At 42.9% G+C, this 22,130-nt stretch overlaps 1 protein-coding gene across 1 annotated transcript in view; it reads left to right on the forward strand.

The window, feature by feature from the left end:
- XPNPEP3 (X-prolyl aminopeptidase 3) overlaps nt 1-22,130 on the forward strand; it is a 243,267-nt gene that overhangs the window by 127,117 nt on the left and 94,020 nt on the right. Inside the window, exons 7-8 of the mRNA XM_069737081.1 lie at nt 6,246-6,331; nt 12,854-13,037. Coding sequence (XP_069593182.1) covers nt 6,246-6,331; nt 12,854-13,037 — 270 coding nt within the window. The remainder of the gene's footprint in view (nt 1-6,245; nt 6,332-12,853; nt 13,038-22,130) is intronic.

A 22,130-nucleotide genomic window follows, 5' to 3' on the forward strand; every position in this document is an offset into this window, starting at 1 on the left:
TGGCAGAGCTTGAAAGGGAAGGAGTGCTATTTGACTTTTCAATGCAAAATTGACTGGAATTGAGATGGGATGCCATGTTGCGTTTGGAGAGCCCCTGATGTGCCTAAACATTGAAACCCCCACAAGTGACACCATTTTAGAAAGTAGACCCCCCAAGGAACTTATCTAGATATGTGGTGAGCACTTTGACCCACCAAGTGCTTCACATAATTTTATAACGCAGAGCCGTAAAAATAAAAAATCATATTTTTTCACAAAAAATGATCTTTTCGCCCCCAATTTTTTATTTTCCCAAGGGTATGAGAAGAAATTGGACCCCAAAAGTTGTTGTACAATTTTTCCTGAGTACGCTGATACCCCATATGTGGGGGTAAACCACTGTTTGGGCGCATGGAAGAGCTCGGAAGGGAAGGAGCGCCGTTTGACTTTTCAATGCAAAAGTGACAGGAATTGAGATGGGACGCCATGTTGCGTTTGGAGAGCCACTGATGTGTTTAAACATTGAAGCCCCCCTCAACTTACACAGTTTTGGAAAGTAGACTCCCCTAAGGAACTTATCTACATGTGTTGTGAAAGATTTGAACCCCCAAGTGTTTCACTACAGTTTATAACGCAGAGCCGTGAAAATACAAATTATTTTTTTTCCCACAAAAATTAATTTTTACCCCCCAGTTTTGTATTTTCCCAAGGGTAACAGAAGAAATTGGACAACAAAAGTTATTGTCCAATTTGTCCTGAGTACGCTGATACCCCACATGTGGGGGGGAACCACCGTTTGGGCGCATGGCAGAGCTCGGAAGGGAAGGAGCGCCATTTGGAATGCAGACTTAGATGGAATGGTCTGCAGGCATCGCATTGCGTTTGCAGAGCCCCTAATGTACCTAAACAGTAGAAACCCCACACTAGACCCCCCAAGGAACTTATCTAGATGTGTTGTGAGAACTTTGAACCGTCAAGTGTTTCTCTACAGTTTATTACGCAGAGCCGTGAGAATAAAAAAAAAACATTTTTTTCCCACAAAAATGGTTTTTTAGCCCCCAAAATTTGTATTTTCCCAAGGGTAACAAGAGAAATTGGACCCCAAAAGTTGTTGTCCAATTTGTCCTGAGTACGCTGATACCCCATATGTGGGGGTAAACCACTGTTTGGGCACATGGGAGAGCTCGGAAGGGAAGGAGCGCCGTTTGACTTTTCAATGCAAAAGTGACAGGAATTGAGATGGGACGCCATGTTGCGTTTGGAGAGCCACTGATGTGTTTAAACATTGAAGCCCCCCTCAACTTACACAATTTTGGAAAGTAGACTCCCCTAAGGAACTTATCTGCATGTGTTGTGAAAGATTTGAACCCCCAAGTGTTTCACTACAGTTTATAACGCAGAGCCGTGAAAATACAAATTATTTTTTTTCCCACAAAAATTAATTTTTACCCCCCAGTTTTGTATTTTCCCAAGGGTAACAGAAGAAATTGGACAACAAAAGTTATTGTCCAATTTGTCCTGAGTACGCTGATACCCCACATGTGGGGGGGAACCACCGTTTGGGCGCATGGCAGAGCTCGGAAGGGAAGGAGCGCCATTTGGAATGCAGACTTAGATGGAATTGTCTGCAGGCATCACATTGCGTTTGAAGAGCCCCTAATGTACCTAAACAGTAGAAACCCCACACTAGACCCCCCAAGGAACTTATCTAGATGTGTTGTGAGAACTTTGAACCGTCAAGTGTTTCTCTACAGTTTATTACGCAGAGCCGTGAGAATAAAAAAAAAACATTTTTTTCCCACAAAAATGGTTTTTTAGCCCCCAAAATTTGTATTTTCCCAAGGGTAACAAGAGAAATTGGACCCCAAAAGTTGTTGTCCAATTTGTCCTGAGTACGCTGATACCCCATATATTGGGGTAAACCCCTGTTTGCGTGCACGGGAGAGCCCGGAAGGGAAGGAGCACTGTTTTACTTTTTCAACGCAGAATTGGCTGGAATTGAGATCGGATGCCATGTCGCGTTTGGAGAGCCCCTGATGTGCCTAAACAGTGGAAACCCCCAATTCTAAATGAAACCCTAACCCTAGCCCCAACCCAGCCTCAACCCTAACCCTAGCCTTAACCCTAACTCTAGCCCTAACCACAGCCCTAACCCTAGCCTTAACCCTACCCCTAACCATAACCCTAACCCTAGCCCTACCCCTAATGGGAAAATGGAAATAAACACATTTTTTTAATTTTATTATTTTTCCCTAACTAAAGGGGTGATGAAGGGGGGTTTGATTTACTTTTATAGCGTTTTTTTATCGGATTTTTATGATTGACATTCGCCACAGACTAAAAGACGCTTTTTATTGCAAAAAATAGTTTTTGCGTCTCCACATTTTGAGAGCTATAATTTTTCCATATTTTGGTCCAAAGAGTCATGTGAGGTCTTGTTTTTTGCGGGACGAGTTGATGTTTCTATTGGTCACATTTTCGGGCACATGACATTTTTTTGATCGCTTTTTATTCCGAATTTCGTGAGGCAGAATAACCAAAAACCAGCTATTCATGAATTTCTTTTTGGAAGGGCGTTTATACCGTTCCACGTTTGGTAAAATTGATAAAGCAGTTTTATTGTTTGGGTCTGTACGATTACAGTGATACCTCATATATATCATTTTTTTTATGTTTTGGCGCTTTTATACGATAAAAACTATGTTTTAGAAAAAATAATTATTTTTGCATCGCTTTATTCTGAGGACTATAACTTTTTTATTTTTTCGCTGATGATGCTGTATGACAGCTCGTTTTTTGCAGGACAAGATGACGTTTTCAGCGGTACCATGGTTATTTATATCCGTCTTTTTGATCGCGTGTTCTTCCACTTTTTATTCGGCGGTATGATAATAATGCGTTGTTTTTTTGCCTCGTTTTTTTACCGCGTTCACTGAAGGGGTTAACTAGCGGGACAGTTTTATAGGTGGGGTCGTTACGGACGCGGTGATACTAAATATGTGTACTTTTATTTTTTTATTATTTCGATAAAGAAATGTATTTATGGGAGCAATATTTTTTTTACACGTGAATTTTTTTTTTTTTTTACTTTACAACATTGCCCGTGGGGGGCATCATATTATAGGGTCAGATCGCTGATCTGACACTTTGCACAGCACTGTGTCAGATCAGCGATCTGATATGCTGGGCTGCAGGCTTACCAGCGCTTGCTCTGAACAGGCGCTGGTAAGCCACCTCCCTGCAGGACCCGGATGCAGCCCCGTGGCCATTTTGGATCCGGGGCCTGCAGGGAGAAGAAGGTAGGAGACCCTCAGAGCAACGCGATCACATCACGTTGCTCCGATGGTCTTAGGGAAGCCCGCAGGGAGCCCCCTCCCTGCGCGATGCTTCCCTATGCCTCATGTTTGTTCGCAGTGTGCCAGGGGTTAATGTGCCAGGCACATAGTGCCGGATGTCAGCTGCGATAGTCAGCTGACACCCGACCTCGATGAGATAGTACGTCATATGGGATTAAGGGGTTAAAGAAGTGAAGACAATCTGGCTGTAATTCCAAGGGGACTTACCAGCCAGCTGCAACCCCTTGAAGTTTCCATAAACAAACCATTTAGGCTATGTTCACACGTCAGGATTTCTTGCAGAAATTTCCTGAACAAAACCGAACATTTTCTGCAAGAAATCTGCATGTGTTTTTTACACGTTTTTCTCGCGTTTTTTGCGCTTTTTTTGTGGATTTTTTTGCGGATTTTTCCGGAGATTCCAAATGCAATAATATAGTGGGAAATCCACAAAATAAATGAACATACTGCTTTTTTACCGCAATTCCTTTTATTTCGCGGAAAAAAATGCAACATGTGCACAAAAATTGCGTTATGCATTCTAAATGATGAGATGCATATGTATGCGTTTTTTATGCAATTTTATAGTGTTTTTATAGCGAAAAAACGCAACGTGTGCACACAGCCTCAAAGTCTTCCTGTGAGATGAATGGAAGAAGTGGATGGCTTCTGGCAATCATGATCTGATACCAACTGGCTGAATGAGGAGACCCACTATCAATCAAGCTTGTGAGTGGGTTAAACCATCATGGCAGTCAGTGAAGGATGAAACGGTTATGCGGTCATTCAAAAAAAGTGGGATTAGTAATGCCTTAGATGGCACAGACGATGGTGTGCTTTATGAGGACAGTGAAGAAAGTGACACCAATGACTGTGAGGACTTGAGCTTCCTGGATGTCGGCAGTAGTGATGAGGAATTCCTGGGGTTCCCTGCCAACTAAAAGAGTGCCGTGCCTGAGGATTAAAGTTTCTCCTCACTACTTATTCAGAACATTAAAAAAGTAACAACTTTATTAGACTCAGAAATAATACAACAAGTATAGAGGATAGAGATGACAGGGAGATGAGAAGAACTCACCACAATGGTGGCAGAGCAGTCCCCAACAGGCAATGAAACCCAATTAATGAGTAAGCACGTGGCCGAAACGCGCGTTGGAGCGGGTGGCAGTGCGGTCCCTCAGGTAATCTGTTTGTTACTTTTCGTTATTGGTCATGCTCTATTTTCATGTGTATGTCTTGGTTTGGCACTTTTGATGAAATTCTATGGTGTCCATTGCATCTCTTACAACTGGTGTGTGTACAATTTTATATGTGTACATTTCTATGAATTTTTGCACAATGCACTGGCACTTTTTGAGCTGACTATTTGTATACTCATTAAAGGGAACCTGTCACCCCCCCTCAGACGTTTGTAACTAAAAGAGCCACCTTGTGCAGCACAAATGCTGCATTCTGACAGGGTGGCTCTTTTAGTTATGATGCCTGCACACGCTGAAATAAACATTGCACTGTACGTACGAAGGGCAGCGCAACTACACACGCCCGGAAAAAAAAACTTAATGCGCAGGCGCCGGGAACGATAATGCAGCAAGAGGAGCAGGCGCGCACAGCTCCGGAATGACAGCTGTGCTGCGTCTGATTAGGAGGGAAAGACCCGCCTCCGGGAACATTTCACGGTATGAGGGGGCACATTTTATAAACGTTTATTTCAGCGTGTGCAGGCATCATAACTAAAAGAGCCACCTTGTCAGAATGCAGCATTTGTGCTGCACAAGGTGGCTCTTTTAGTTACAAACGCCTGAGGGGGGGGGGTGACAGGTTCCCTTTAATTGGGTTTGATTGCCTGTTGGGGACTGCTCTGCCACCATTGTGGTGAGTTCTTGTCATCTCCCTGTCATCTCTATCCTCTATACTTGTTGTATTATTTCTGAGTCTAATAAAGTTGTTACTTTTTAAAAAATATATTTTTGGTTCTTCTAGAGCTTTTGGCCTTTATTGGTTGTCCTATATGTGTGCACTGAACTATTTTGCTACATCTTGGCACCGCACAATTTGTTGTTAGGGTGTGTATGTGGTATGGTATATAAGATTTTATTGAGAACATTGTTCTTACTGTCACGGTACATGTTACTGTTTTTACATGTTACTCACAATGCTGCTGTTGAGTCTACAATGTTAAAATGATATTTTTGTATTTTATTAAAGGTTTTTGCACACTATTTGGCTCAAAATATTTTTTTTCTTATTTTCCTCTCTAAAATCTTAGTGCGTCTTATAAAATACGGTATGTTTCAGAAATTGTACTGATGTAAAGTAGACATGTAGGAAATTTTATTTATTAACTATTTTGTGTGACATACCGTAACTGTCTAACTTAAGGGCATAAAGTTTGAAAATTGCTACATTTTCAACATTTTCACCAAGTTTCCGATTTTTTTTCACAAGTAAACGTAAGTCATACTGAACAAATTTTACTCCTATCATGAAGTATAATATGTCACGAAAAAGTAATCTCCGATTCAGTTGGATATTTTGAAGCGTTCCAGAGTTACCACATAAAGTGACACGGGTTAGAATTGCAAAATTTGGCCCGGTCATGAAGGTGCAATCAGCCTTGAGGTGTTAAAGGGGTTAAAAAGTAATATATTTCGATAACTTCAAAGTTATAGAGTAGATATGTTAACACCAGTAAATAATGACACATTGATATAAAATGGGATAATCAAGGTGTAATGGTCACTGAAGGACCTGACGCAGGTCAATTATTTTTACTTAAATAAAGTGTCTTGAGTTAAGAAGTCCTACATTTTATTCTGGCCTAATTATCCATCCTTTATTAATGTACAACCTTCTTATGTATGTAGAGCATTGTAGGAGTAACTGTGTATTAGTGATTGTGAGGTGTTAAAACCCCTATTATTTATTCTTTAGCCTGGTGAGATGGTTCTGTTGGATGGTGGCTGTGAAGCATCCTGCTATGTTAGTGACATTACCCGAACATGGCCAGTAAATGGCAAGTGAGTATAAATTAATGAATATCCTTCTTTTTCAGTTCAGCATGGAAAAAAAGAACATAATTAACCATTTGGAAACTTGGAATATGTTATTTACAGTGAACCTGTCAACAAATTTCACAATATGAAGTTCATTAATTATTAAAAAGATTTCTTAGTCCTGATGTGGCTAATAACTTGGAAAATATGTGTCAGATTGTAAAACCAACTTTGAAAATGGGCAATTCTGTTATTGAAATGCAAATTTTATGGGTATGTGCACACATTGCAGATTTGCCTGCAGAATTTTCTGCACAGAATCTGCATCTCTTGCCAGAAAATGCATATAAAAATCAGCACGGATTTGATGCGTTTTTGATGGGGTTTTTTTCATGCGAATTTGTGTGTGTTTTTGAAAGCTAAATAAAGATCTATTATTAAACAACAAAAAAAGAATTGTGATGTCATTTATTGTCCAACCTCTTCATTTACATACTCCATTGAACAATAATGTTTACACACACAGAAAGATAAATAGATGATAGAAAGATAGATAGATAGATAGATCTATAGATACGTAGATCTATAGATCTATTTACGGTACTTTAGAACATATATTTGCAATATGGGAATTGTCACTGGTGTGATGTCTGAATTTTTATAGATAATTTATTAAATGTTAAGTTTTATTGTGTATAATTACTCTATCTTTGTTATATGGTGCTTTTTTATGGTGATTTGATAAATTGTTTCACTTTTACTCCATGGTCTGTGATATAATCATTATATGTCAACATGGTATGTGATGACATTATGGTCTTCAATGGAGTATGTAAAAGAAGAGGTTGGACAAAGAATTACATCACATTTTATTTTTTTTGTTAAATATTAGATCTTTATTTAGCTTACAAAAATGCATACAAATCCACATAAAAAACGCATCAAATCCGCGCATTACCTGCGTTTTCTGCCAAGAGAGGAAGAATCTGCACAGAAAATTCCACAGGCCAATCTGCAACGTGTGCACATAGCCTAAAATTTGACCTGTGATGAAGGCTTGGGGGTGAAGGGGTTAAAGGGTTTGTGCTAACTGCCCTAGTCCCTCAAACCGCCACCTTGTCTTTATTGCTCCCTCTATGTACTTTCTAACAAGCCCCTTTTTATTGCTTAGTGATTGATTTTATGGTTATTGAACAATGTTAAAACTGTGTTTGTGATGTGCAAATTAGTGGGTGCCTAGTAGTTGGGCAGTGACTGGGCGTTGATTTCCCTGGACTCCTATTGATCATGTTGTCACACCGCCATGGGAGCGAGTGGCATGATTTTCAGGAGTGTTGTCACCGCCATCTCTTTGCAGATCTTTCACAGTGAAGCTGGGTGTACTTTTGCAACCATTTTTTTAAACAAATAATTTGTTTTTCAATTGCTGTATTGTGATAACTATATATTTTTTCACCAACAGAGCTATATGAGGACTTGCTTTTTATCACTTTATATTTCTTTTTTGTGTGCCAGTATGATAAAAGGGCTTTGTTTTTGTACTGTATTTTTTATGTTTGTTTCTTTTTTTTTCCTTTGTCCACCATATGTGTTAAATAATGGGACTGTTTCATAAATCAGCAAAGAAGAAGGATTTCCACCAGCGATAACGACTAAGTGTAGGATTTAAACATCACTTTTATTAGTCCAAAAACATAAAAACATGAGTTCCACAGGGAATGAACACCAGACAAGATTTAATTTAAAAATTTAACTAGCAAACTTCATACAGAATCTCTTTGTTTTTATTATATCTGCATGGCCTATGCTTTTATGTATTTTTAGTATATACCTCTGTTTACCGATAACATGGGGTTAAATCACCAAACATGGGAAACTAATTATGGTATGTCATACAGGTGTTCTGTTGGGAGGAGGTATATAAGCATCGCCTTATCCTTTTGTAACATTCCAATGCTAGGGCTCTCTAGCCGAGACTCATTGGGCTCTCCTATGGATAAGTGGTGGCTGCCAACATGCTAGTTTTTATTTTTGGACTAATAAAAGTGATGTGTTATCATTACACTTATTCGTCATCACTGGAGGAAATCCTTCTTCTTTGCTGCATTGTGTGAAAGGTCCCGGACTAAGACGGCTCCGTGCAATGATCTCCATTGGAAATTGGAGAGCTGACTCTCCTTTCCCCATTCCCTCTGTTTTATAAGTCTTATCATACTGGATAAAGCAATCCCAATTATCTGTTCTTTTTTCCTGTTTATTTTTATTTTTACCGAAAAACAATATTTTTAGAGGCAAGAGATTTTGCCAAAATTTTTGTATGTTTTTCTTTTTTCTTTACATTTTTACACATTTTCTTGGACTTTAAAAAAAAAAAACTAATAATCCCAGTACAAGAGTTCAACTTTTGCTAGTCTGATCGTTGGCCTTACAACCCTGTAATAACCTGTCATTTTTACAATGACAATACACGTGTTAGATGACCTAGTAGGCTATCGTAGCTGGCTGAACCCAATATTGTCAATTGGCCTGGGTTTGCGATGGCATCCATCATCACTGTGCAGTCGTTGATGTTCTAGAGCAGATGCGTTTAACTTCGAATAGCAATCTAAATGCCGCTGTCAATATATACAGTGGAATCAAAAGAGTTTCACAGCCATTATTGGTGTGAGCACCTATAGCAGTCGTTGCAACAGAGTGCAGAAATAATTTAGACCTGACACCCTCCTTTGATGATGCCAATTCTGCTTATGAGCCAGTCTCATCATTGTGCAATACATGTACAGTGGTTTGCAGGAACACATTGTCTACTGTGCCATACATGTTTTTAACCAATTGAACAGTCCTAATTATTAGTAGGAGTCCTATAATTAGGTGCACCCTTTTAACTTCAAAACACTAATTATCAGAAATTCCCAGGTATGAGTATAGTCAAGGGAACAACAGGGTACTCAAAAGAACACCATTACTTAAAAATTATATGTTTATTGAGAGCATGATAAAAAAAAAGTTTGAAAATCCAAAAAAGATGCAAGAATAGAAAAAAGAGGGAGGTGAGACTTGAAAATTGATAGATGCTACATTATAAAGTTAGGGTTGTGTCCCCATTTGTAATATACACCATAGAAAAATCATTCCAAGATTGATCAATATATCAAAGTGCTGGAGTGCTCAGTAAAAGTATGAAGTAAATTTGTCTAAATGAAAAAATATAAGTTGGAAACTAATAACCTCAAAATAAACTAACTTATAAATGTACAATCAAATCAATACTAAATCAGCTGACACCCGGCGGCACTTGCCCGCGCAGCTTCCGTGTGCACAGGCGATTGCGATAACATAATAATCTGTCCCTGGTCAAATTGGTCCAGGGTGCATTAACAAATTATTATGTCAGATACGGGTTAACCAGATTTTATAATTTTAGCATTAATCTAAAAAAGACTTTTAGTATCATTCATGGCATAAGAAAACAAAATAATTATTTAGTGTAAGTAACAAAAAAGGTGGGGGAGTTTCATTCCATTTTCTGTAGACAGTAGAATTATGTGCTTTACCATAAAGCTTGGTCTCATCTGGTCAGAAGACTGTTTCTCAGAAGGATTTTGGCTTCCATTCCATACATTTTGGAAACTGCAGTCTAGCTTTTTTATATCTCTGTATCAGCAGTGGGGTTCTCCTGGCTCTCCTGCTGTAGCATTTCATTTCAATGAAATGTTGATGGATAATTCAAAATGACACTAATGCACCCTGAACCTGCAGAATAGGTTGAATTTCTTTGAAACTTGATTGGACCTGCTTATCTACCATCTGGACTATCCTGCGTTGCAACCTTCCATTAATTTTTCTCTGCATTTTACATCTAGGGAGTACATACAGTGCCATGGGTTGTAAACGTTTTGATTACCGTATGTTGCGCACTGTGGACAAACGAACATTAAGATCTCTACAGATGGACTTGTAACCTTGAGATTGTTGATATTTTTAAAAAAAATTATTCTCAAGTCCTCAAACAATTCTCTTTCTGTTCTCAATGCTTAGTGTAAAACTATGTCCAATTTGTCTTTTTTTTCTCTTTTTTTTGGTATTGTTACAATAGACACAAAGGAAATAAGTGTGTGTAATTACAATATTATTCTGGGAGAAATACGGTACTTCATTTTCTAGAACAATTTCAAGGATGCCAAAACTTTCAGCCATGACTGTAGATTAACCAAATCTGCCTTCCTCCAGAATCTGGATTTACTCTGGCATCCTGTTTGACAACTGTCATGCACAAATACAACGCATACAGTTCTAGATGCAGATGGACAGTTCGTTTAGTGTACCTATCAAACATTTGTGGTTTTTTCCACATGTTATGCCTTTTCAAAGTCATCAGAGCCCCACAGATTGCTTAGAAGCACGCAATTCAGTATGTAAAAGCGCTCTTTGTGGTGTTAAGGTTCAAATAGTCTGAGCCATGCACAGCTCTGAGTGATCGTTGGGGACCCCCACCAATCTGCAGTACACAAAAGGGGATATAACATATAGAACAAATTATATGATAGGTACACTGAAGTGGCTCAAATCTAAATAAACACAATATATTATTTTAATTATATTAAAGCATATATTGTCGGCTTCAGTTGTATTTTTAAAGAGGGGAGGGGTGGGGAATTTTACTAAAGTGCCAGGTGGAAAATGATTGACAAGCAGATCCTTCTATCCCATTGTTTTCAATTAGATCAATCCCGCCCGTCTGGTGCATCAGTTGTTGCGTTGGACCAGACTTTTCTTTATATGGTTCACTTCTTACAACTTCTTCAAATAGTGTGGCTTGTGACAGTCTCTCAGACCTGAATGTAGGTCTCAAGGTGGAAAAGGTTGAAAGCCACTGCTTTAACAAGAAATCTTAAAATTGTAAATTACACTGTGTGCAGAATTATTAGGCAAGTTGTATTTTGATCACATGATACTTTTTATACATGTTGTCCTACTCCAAACTGTTCAGGCTTGAGAGCCAACTACCAATTATGTAAATCAGGTGATGTGCATCTCTGTAATGAGGAGGGGTGTTGTCTAATGACATCAAAATCCTATATAAGGTGTGCTTAATTATTAGGCAACTTCCTTCCCTTTGGCAAAAGGGGTCAGAAGAGAGATTTGACAGGCTCTGAAAAGTCCAAAATTGTGAGATGTCTTGCAGAGGGATGCAGCAGTCTTGAAATAGCCAAACTTTTGAAGCGTGATCACCGAACAATCAAGCGTTTCATGGCAAATAGCCAACAGGGTCGCAAGAAGCGTGTTGGGCAAAAAAGGCACAAAAGTACTGCCCATGATTTGAGGAAGATCAAGCGTGAAGCTGCCAAGATGCAATTTGCCACCAGTTTTGCCATATTTCAGAGCTGCAACGTTACTGGAGTAACAAAAAGCACAAGGTGTGCGATACTCAGGGACATGGCCAAGGTAAGGAAGGCTGAAAAACGACCACCTTTGAACAAGATAAAATGTCAAGACTGGGCCAAGAAATATCTTAAGACTGACTTTTCAAAGGTTTTATGGACTGATAAAATGAGAGTGACTCTTGATGGGCCAGATGGATGGGCCAGAGGCTGGATCAGTAAAAGGCAGAGAGCTCCACTCGGACTCAGACACCAGCAAGGTAGAGGTGGGGTACTGGTATGGGCTGGTATCATCAAAGATGAACTTGTGGGACCTTTTCGGGTTGAGGATGGAGTGAAGCTCAACTCCCAGACCTACTGCCACTTTCTGGAAGACAACTTCTTCAAGCAGTGATACAGGAAGAAGTCGGTATCGTTCAAAAAATACATGATTTTCATGCAGGACAATGCTCCATCACATGCCTTCAACTACTCCACAGCATGGCTGGCCAGTAAAGGTCTCAAAGAAGAAAAAATAATGACATGGCCCCCTTGTTCACCTGATCTGAACCCCATGGAGAACCTGTGGTCCCTCATAAAATGTGAGATCTACAGGGAGGGAAAACAGTACACCTCTCGGAACAGTGTCTGGGAGGCTGTGGTGGCTGCTGCACGCAATATTGATCGTAAACAGATCAACCAACTGACACAATCTATGGATGGAAGGCTGTTGAGTGTCATCATAAAGAAAGGTGGATATATTGGTCACTAATTTTGGGGGGTTTTGTTTTTGCATGTCAGAAATGTTTATGTCTAAATTTTGTGCAGTGATATTGGTTTTCCTGGTAAAAATAAACATGTGAGATGGGAATATATTTGGTTTTTATTAAGTTGCCTAATAATTCTGCACAGTAATAGTTACCTGCACAAACAGATATCCTTGTAAGATAGCCAAATCTAAAAAAAAAATCCCACTCCAACTTCCAAAAATATTAAGCTTTGATATTTATGAGCCTTTTGGCTTGATTGAGAACATAGTTGTTGATCAATAATAAAAATAATCCTCTAAAATACAACTTGCGTAATAATGCTGCACACAGTGTATACATTTTTCATTACATATTTTAGATTCCCCCTCCCTTACAAAAAAAATTGAATCAGAATTTTTTTTTTCTTCATTCTGCAGGTTTACTGCCGCACAAGAAGAACTGTATGAAGCTGTGTTGGAGGTGCAGAAGTCTTGCCTTTGTCTTTGCATCCCAGGCACAAGCTTGGAGAACCTGTATAGTCATATGTTGACTCAACTGGGAATTAAACTCAGAGACCTAGGCATTGTGCAGAAAAGATGCAGTGATGGTCAGCTCTTCAAAGTAAGTTTGCTTTCACTATGTATAAAGATAGTTCTACATCTTTTTACTGCTCTGAATACACCTATCTGGTGTCACGATACCCGGGTATAAATGCTGCTGGGTGCTGAACCAGAAACCGGGTAACTGAACACCAACGGGACCTTTCACATGAGACAGAGTGACCAGGTAAAGCAGAAGGACCTACGATCATGTGACAGAGTGGGAGGCGGTCAGGGGGCGGAGCCAGACACCGGGGAAACAGAGAAGGAACAAGCATAAAAGAATAATGAAACAAGCCGAGGTCGTAGCCAGGAGATTAAAAAGACCAACAGGGAGAGTCAGAGAATAGTCAGAAGCCAAGCCAGGGGTCAGTAATCCAGGAAAGCAAATAAAACAGGTAACAGCAAGACACAAAGCAAGCCAGCACACACTACAGAGGTCAAGCATACAGACTGCAGAAAACCTATAGCTGACAAGGATACCAGGTTAGGAGCGAGTATAAATAGCCCTCCCATCTTGAAAGAGAGGCTAAGAACATTAACCCTTGAGAGTACAAGACATAACCTTGTCCTAACCATGACATCTGGGAACTAGGGCATCTGCTCTACATAAGCTGTTTTGTCATCACTCAAATGAAAAGAATTTCCTTGCAGCATCTGCCACACTGCAAACATTGCCGAAAGATGGCATAGTCTTTGCGCATTCGTAACAACCTGTATTATAAACCTGTATCGATATTCATCACATAACATGCCGTGAAAAAGTATTCATACTCTATGAACTTATTTTATGTGATATACCAACATAAAGTAGCAAGCATTTGTGAAGTATAAACAAAATGATGCATGATTTCCTAATTATTTAAGAAATATAAACCTGAAAATTGTGACGTGTATTTTTATTCAGCCCCCTGTAGTTTGACACACCAAAATAAAATCCTGAATGTCCAATTGGCTCCAGAGGTCAAATAAATTGAGTTCACGTGTGTGTAATTTATTGTTCGTGAAACTACAGGTTTTCTGTGAAGGCCTCAGAGGTTTGTTTGAGAACATTAACCCCTTAATCCCATATGACGTACTATCCTGTCGAGGTGACCTGGGACTTAATTCCCAGTGAAGGGATAGTACGTCATATGCGATCGGCCGCGCTCAAGGCCGGGTGTCAGCTGACTATCGCAGCTGACATCCGGCACTATGTGCCAGGAGCGGTCACGGACCGCTCCTTTCACATTAACCCCCGGAACACTGCAATCAAAGATTGATCGCAGCGTTCCGGCGGCATAGGGAAGCATCGTGCAGGGAGGGGGCTCCCTGCGTGCTTCCGTGAGACCCTCGGAGCAACGCGATGTCATCGCGTTGCTCCGAGGGTCTCCTACATCCTCTTCCCTGCTGGTCCCGGATCCAATATGGCCGTGGGGCTGCATCCGGGTCCTGCAGGGAGGTGGCTTGCAAGCGTCCCTGCAGTTCCTGTCAGATCGCTGATCTGACACAGTGCTCTGCAAAGTGTCAGATCAGCGATCTGACCCTATAACATGATGCCCCCCGGGGCAATGTTATAAAGTAAAAGAATATTCACATATGTAAAAAAAAAAAATTCCTAAATAAGGAAAAAATATATATATATATTGTTCCCATAAATATATTTCTTTATCTAAAAAAAAAAAAAACAATAAAAGTACACATATTTAGTATCACCGCATCCGTAACGACCCGACCTATAACACTGTCCCACTAGTTAACCCCTTCAGTGAACACAGTAAAAAAAAGAGGTAAAAAACAACGCTTTATTATCATACCGCCGAACAAAATGTGCAATAAAATGTGATAAAAAAGACGGATATAAATAGCCATCGTGTAAAAGCGCCAAAACATAAAAAAATGATATAAATGAGGTATCGCTGTGTTACGCTGAAGGCGATGGGTACATAGAGTGGACCCACTGGATCGTGGAACCGAACCTCCCCTGAGCGAGCACTCCAGAGTGGGACCAACCCCTATACAGGGATTGCTAGCAGACAAGCACAGGGATATCAAGTACCACGGAGGCCAGGACCAGGGATCGGCTGAAAGAAAAGGCAACAGGGAGAACCGGGGAGCAGAACTAAGAGGGAAGGAATGAAGGGAAGCCAGGCAAGGTAAAAAACAGGAAGGAAGAGACGGAGGAAAACCTGGGTGAGGAGTGGAAAAGCTGAGGACAAGGAGAGCCAGAAAACTGAAGCAAGAGACTGATGAGGAGATGAGAACTGCGCTGAGGAAAGAGAACACTGGAACGGTGGAACACGGGAGCAGGTACTAATGTAGAGAAGGAAAAACAAGGGGTTAGTCAGAACCTAGACTGGCGAAGCACAGGGTAACAGCGCGGCCTAACTATGGCAAGGAAACACCATAATCAGGCGCCTTCACTAAGGGAGGAGGGCCTGAAATACCTGACGCCAGACACCGATAGGCCAGGATGTACTGCCGGGTCAGGTCACGCAGGAGGAAAAAGGCAAAGTGAGCACGCGCGGTCAGCACCTACTGCGCCTGCGCAACCCATAGGAGCGCGCAATTGAGTGCAGGGAGGACGCGCGCCGGGATGTCAGCACCGAGCCCTGGAGTGAGGAGGACGTGGAGGAGAGAGCTACCGACCTGGACCCGGCAGCAGCAGGCGAGGCACCAGGAGCCGAGGTAACAGTACCCCCTCTCTTACACCCCCTTCCTCTATTCTTACACAAAAACTTCTTAAGAATGCGAGGAGCATTAATGTTCTCCCTAGGTTCCCAAGACCTCTCCTCAGGACCAATGCCCTTCCAATCAACCAAAAAGAATGTCTTGCCCCTGACTCTCTTGGATGCTAAGATATCCTCCACCTCAAAAACATTAGCTGCAGAGATTGGAGGAGGAGAAGAACTAGGAACGGAATGAAAAGATTAAGAATGACCGGCTTCAGGAGAGAGACGTGGAAGATATTAGGAATACGGAGCGAGACAGGCAACCTGAGCTTGTAAGCTACATTGTTGATGCGCCGGAGGACTTCAAAAGGACCGATATAACGAGGTACAAGCTTGTAAGAAGGAATCTTCAATCTAATATATTTTGAAGACAGCCAAACCTTTTCGCTTGGAAGGAAAGATGGAGCATCCAAACGCCTCTTGTCAGCATGTCTCTTCATGCTTTCACCCGTCCTCTCCAGGGCTTTCTTACTCTCCAGCCAGATCTTGGAGAATTCCATAGTCACGGAGTCTGCTGTAGGGCCCCCGTGGTGGCAGAGATGGGCAATGGAACCCTGGGATGCATACCAAAGACGACAAAGAATGGAGACTTGCCTGAAGACTCGCTAGGGTGGTTATTGTAGGCGAACTCAGCCCATGGAAGAAGACTAGACCAATTATCGTGATTTGCATTAGAGAAATGGCGAAGATAAAACGCCAACACCTCATTAACATGTTTCACTTGTCCGTTGGTTTGAGGGTGATACGCGGAAGAGAAATCCAGCTTGACCTCCAGAAGACCACACAGAGCCTTCCAGAATCGAGAAGTAAACTGCACACCTCGATCAGACACCATGTGTGAAGGGAGTCCATGAAGTCGGAAAACATGCTGGACAAAGACTTTTGCCAATTCAGGAGCTGAAGGTAGTTGCTGTAACGGAACAAAGTGTGCCATCTTGGAGAAGCGGTCTACTACTACCAGGATGGTAGTGAAACCGGAAGAACAGGGCAGATCCGTGATGAAATCCAAGGCTATGTGTTGCCAAGGAGTAGAGGGAACAGGCAATGGAAGCAAGAGTCCAGAAGGTAATTGTCTGGGAATTTTGACCTTGGCGCAAGAGGAGCAAGAAGCAGAGAGGTCAACCACATCTTGATGGAGAGAGGGCCACCAGTAAAACCGAGAGATGAGTTCTAAAGTCTTTTTTACCCCGACATGACCAGACATTTTGGAGGAGTGGCCCCACCGCAACACTTGAGTCCTTTTGGTCTCAGGAGCAAAGGTCTTCCCAGGCGGTGGAGTAATCAAGCTCACTGGTCCGGATCAATGATGCGAGAGAGATCCTCCTCCAAGTCTTGAGGTTGAAGAGACCAAGATAACGCGTCTGCTTTGACATTCTTCAGACCAGGATGAAAATGTAATTCAAAATCAAAGCGAGCGAAGAATAAGGACCACCTGGCCTGTTGGGGATTTAGCCTCCGGGCTGACTGGATGTAGGCCAGATTCTTATGGTCAGTGAAAATGATAAACGGATGAACAGCTCCCTCCAGCAAATGGCGCCACTCCTCAAGAGCCATCTTGATGGCTAGCAACACTCGATCCCCAATAGAATAATTGCACTCTGCAAGGGAAAAGGCCTTAGAAAAGAATCCACAGGAAACCAATCGACCGGAAGAGGACCTTTGGGATAACACTGCGCCAGCTCCGGTGGAGGAGGCGTCCACTTCCAGGATGAACGGCTTATTAGCCTCAGGCCGATGCAATACAGGTGCGGTTGAGAAAGCTTGTTTAAGACTAGAAAAAGCCTCTTCGGCCTCTGGAGACCAAACAATAGAACTGGATCCCGTCCTAGTGAGATTGGAGATAGGCTTGATGATGGGCGAGAAATGCGGAATAAATTGTTGGTAGTAATTAGCATAACCGAGGAAGCGTTGGATAGCTTTCACCCCTACCGGACGAGGCCATTGGAGGATAGGAGACAACTTCTCTGGGTCCATCTCCAGTCCATTCTCAGAGACAATATACCCTAAAAAGGGCAAAGATGATCGCTCGAAGAGACACTTTTCCATCTTCGCGTAAAGGCGATTCTCCCGGAGGCACTGCAGGACAAGACGAACGCTCCTTCTGTGGGAAGACAGATCCGGTGAGAAGATGAGGATATCGTCAAGGTAGACCACAACGCAGGAGTAAAGCAGATCCCGAAAGATGTCATTGACAAATTCTTGAAAAACTGCGGGAGCGTTACAAAAGCCAAAGGGCATAGCAAGATACTCATAATGTCCATCCCGGGTGTTAAAAGCAGTCTTCCACTCATCCCCTGGGCGAATACGTACGAGATTGTAGGCTCCACATAGATCCAACTTTGAGAAAATCTGCGCCCCTCTCAAGAGATCAAAGAGTTCCGGAATTAATGGCAGCGGGTATTTATTCTTTATGGTGATGTCATTCAGACGTCGATGCAGGGACGTAAAGATCCGTCCTTCTTTTTTACAAAGAAAAAAACAGCACCAGCAGGCGATCAAGATTTTCCTATAAAACCCTTCGCGAGATTTTCTTGGATGTACTCGGACATGGCAGACGTCTCAGCAGGAGATAAAGGATAGATCCGGCCTCTGGGCGGCGTAGTCCCGGGACGTAATTCGACAGGGCAGTCATAGGGCCGATGAGGTGGAAGAGTCTCAGCCTCTTTCTTGTCCAAGACGTCTGAAAAGGACCAATAGACAAGAGGCAAACCCACAAGGCAAGAGGAGGATTGAGAAACCGTAACCAGACGGACTGAAGCTAAGCACCTCTCTTGGCATGGATGTCCCCACCGAAGAATCTCACCGGAACGCCAGTCCAGGACAGGTTCGTGAGTCCGAAGCCAAGGAAGACAGAGCAGAAGGGGATGAGACAAGTTGGGCAAAACGTAGAGAGCAATCCTCTCTTGATGCAGAGCTCCTACTTGCAGAGTTACCTCCTCGGTAACCATAGAGACGGACTCCTGCAGAGGCTTGCCATCCACGGAAGCAATCATTCGAGGACATCTCAGGGCGACCACCGGAATCCGGTATTTCTTCACCTCCTTAAGCCGAATAAAGTTACCTGCCGCACCCGATTCCAAATATGCTAGTTCTGAGCCACGTCTCTGACCATGAACAATCAAAACAGAGTAAGAAGTGGAGAGGGTTCACACACACTTAGAGAGGCCTCTCTTACCTGACCTAAGTGGAGGCGTTTCCCGGCCTCTCTGGACACGAACGCAGGAAATGAGATGCGCCACCACAGTATAAGCAGAGACCTTGTGCCAGCCTCTCCCTTCTGCGTTGATCCACCATCTTGACCCGATCTACCTGCATGGGTTCAGGTGCTGCACTGCCGGAAGGAACCGAAGGCCGAAGAGTGAGAGGACTATGAACTGAAGAAGAGGAAGGGCGAATAGGCCTCATCTCCCTGGCAGCCTCTCTAGAGCGCTCTTGGAAGTGCAAATCAATGCGTGTAGCAAGTGAAATAAGCTCCTCCAAGGTAGTAGTAGTATCCCATCCTGCGAGCTCATCCTTAATCTTTCCCGACAAACCACGCCAAAAGTACCTACCAACGCCTCGTTGTTCCACCCTAGTTCTGAAGACAGAGCACGGAAGCGTATGGCGTATTGCCTCACAGAGAGGGTACTCTGATGAAGGTTAAAAAGAGCCTCAGTCATGGAAGCGAGCCTTCCAGGCTCATCAAAAACCCTTCTGAAAGTTTCCAAAAAGGTGGCTATACTGGTCACAATAGGGTTGTCTCGTTCCCAGAGAGGATTCACCCAGGAAAGAGCCTCACCCTCCAAATGAGACACGATAAAGGCGACCTTAGCCCGGTAGGTAGGGTACTGCTGGGGCAACAACTCGAAGTGTAAGCGACACTGGTTGAGAAAACCCAGACACAGGCGAAGGTGCAGTGGTAGAATCAGAGAGCCGGGAAGAACCTTGTGAAGAAGCCGACTGCAAGGAAAGCAAGCGACCATCCACGGAAGCCATATAAGACACGATGTGCGCCTGAGTGTCACGCTGCTGAACCAGCTCCTGCTGGAGGCTGGCCAACTGAGTAGCATTCCTGGGATCTGTGGTTTGTAAGGCAGACAACCGGGAATCCATTGTCTTCATAAAAGACATGATGCGAGTCTAGTTTTCTCGCAAGAAAACCAACTCTTTCGGGGCTGCGGCCCCGGCGGGGACCATGGCCTGATTATTCTGTTACGCTGAAGGCGATGGGTACAGTGGACCCACTGGACCATGGATCCGAACCTCCCCTGAGTGAGCACTCCAGAGTGGGACCAACCCCTATACAGGGATTTTTAGGAGGTAAGCACAGGGATATCAAGTACCACGGAGGCCAGGACCAGGGATCGGCTGAAAGAAAAGGCAACAGGGAGAACCGGGGAGCAGAACTAAGAGGGAAGGAACGAAGGGAAGCCAGGCAAGGGAAAAAACAGGAAGGAAGAGACGGAGGAAAACCTGGGTGAGGAGTGGAGAAGCTGAGGACAAGGAGAGCCAGAAAACTGAAGCAAAAGGCTGATGAGGAGATGAGAACCGGACTGAGGAAAGAGAACACTGGAACGGTGGAACACGAGAGCAGGTACTAAAATAAAGAAGGAAAAACAAGGGGTTAATCAGAACCTAGACTGGCGAAGCACAGGGTAACAGCGCGGCCTAACTATGGCAAGGAAACACGATAATCAGGCGCCTCCACTAAGGGAGGAGGGCCTGAAATACCTGACGCCAGACACCGATAGGCCAAGATGAACTGCCGGGTCAGGTCACGCAGGAGGAAAATGGCAAAGGGAGCGCGTAGTCAGCACCTGCTGCGCCTGCGCAACCCATAGGAGCGCGCAACTGAGTGCAGGGAGGACGCGCGCCGGGATGTCAGCACCGAGCCCTGGAGTGAGGAGGATGTGGCGGGGAGAGCTACCGACCTGGACCCGGCGGCAGCAGGCGAGGCACCAGGAGCTGAGGTAACACGCTGTAATCTTACTATCCCGAAGAATATAACTGCTTTATCAATTTTACCAAGCGTGTAATGGTATAAACGCCCTCACAAAAAGAAATTCATGAATAGCTGGTTTTTAGTCATTCTGCCACACAAAAATTGGAATAAAAATCGATCAAAAAATGTCACGTTCCCTAAAATGGTACCAATAACAGCGTCAACTCATCCCGCAAAAAATCAAGACCTCACATGACTCTATGGACCAAAATATGGAAAAAGTATAGCTCTCAAAATGTGGAGACGCGAAAACTATTTTTTGCAATAAAAAGCGTCTTTTAATGTGTGACAGCTGTCAATCACAAAAATCCGCTAAAAAACCCGCTATAAATTGTAAATCAAACCCCCCTGTTGTGAATTCCGTTCTTGGGCTCCCTCCTGTGGTTTTGAGTGGTATGGCTGCTTCTTGGATTTAGCTTCAGCAGCTGTTTTCACTGATCGTCTTTCTGGCTCGGCTATATTAGTCTGGCCTTTTCCCTCATTCAATGCCAGTTGTCATTGTTCCTGCCTGGAGTCTTGCTCTTAGGATTTTCCTGACACTCTGACCTATTCAGCAAAAGCTAAAGTCCTTGCTTGTTCTTTTGCAGTTCTCTTGTTGTTGACTTGTGGTTCTCCACTTTCTATGTTTTGTTCATTTGTCCAGCTTATCAGTATGGATCTATTCAGCTAGGCTGGAAGCTCTGGGCAGCAGAGTTTGCCCTCCACACCTTTAGTCAGGTGTGGAGATTTTTGCATTTCTCTGCGGTGGACTTTTTCTAGTTTTTATTACTGACCGCACAGCGCTCTGTCCTGTACTTTTTCCTATCTAGCTAGAAGTGGCCTCCTGTGCTAAATCTTGTTTCATACTACGTATGTCATTTCCTTCTCCTCTCACAGTCATTATTTGTGGGGGGCTAATCTATCCTTTGGGAATTTTCTCTGAGGCAAGATAGTTTTCCTGCTTCTATCTTTAGGGTTAGTTAGTTCTCCGGCTGTGACGAGATGCATAGGCAGTGTTAGGAGCATTCCACGGCTACTTCTAGTGTTGTGTTGAGCTTAGGGACTGCGGTCAGTATAGTTGCCACCTGCTCAGAGCTAGACGCATGTCGCTCCTAAATCACCAGATCATAACAGTACAACTGGCCAAAAATGAGCTGATTGCCTCTCAAAAGAAGGAAGAGAAAAAGAGTTCTGAGCAATTTTTTTGTTTCTCTTTAGTTTGGTCATTTTTCTTCCTCTTGATCTCTGGGTGATTCGGGATTTGGATGCAGGCATGGATGTTCGGAGTTTATGTTCTCGTGTGGAGCACCTTGCTGCACGAGTACAGAGTATTCAAGATTATGTGGTTCAGACTCCGGCCTTAGAGCCTAGAATTCCTACTCCAGATTTGTTTTACGGGGATAGATCTAAGTTTTTGAACTTTAAAAATAACTGCAAATTGTTT

This window comes from Ranitomeya imitator, chromosome 8, assembly GCF_032444005.1.
Source record: "Ranitomeya imitator isolate aRanImi1 chromosome 8, aRanImi1.pri, whole genome shotgun sequence".
NCBI lineage: Eukaryota > Metazoa > Chordata > Amphibia > Anura > Dendrobatidae > Ranitomeya > Ranitomeya imitator.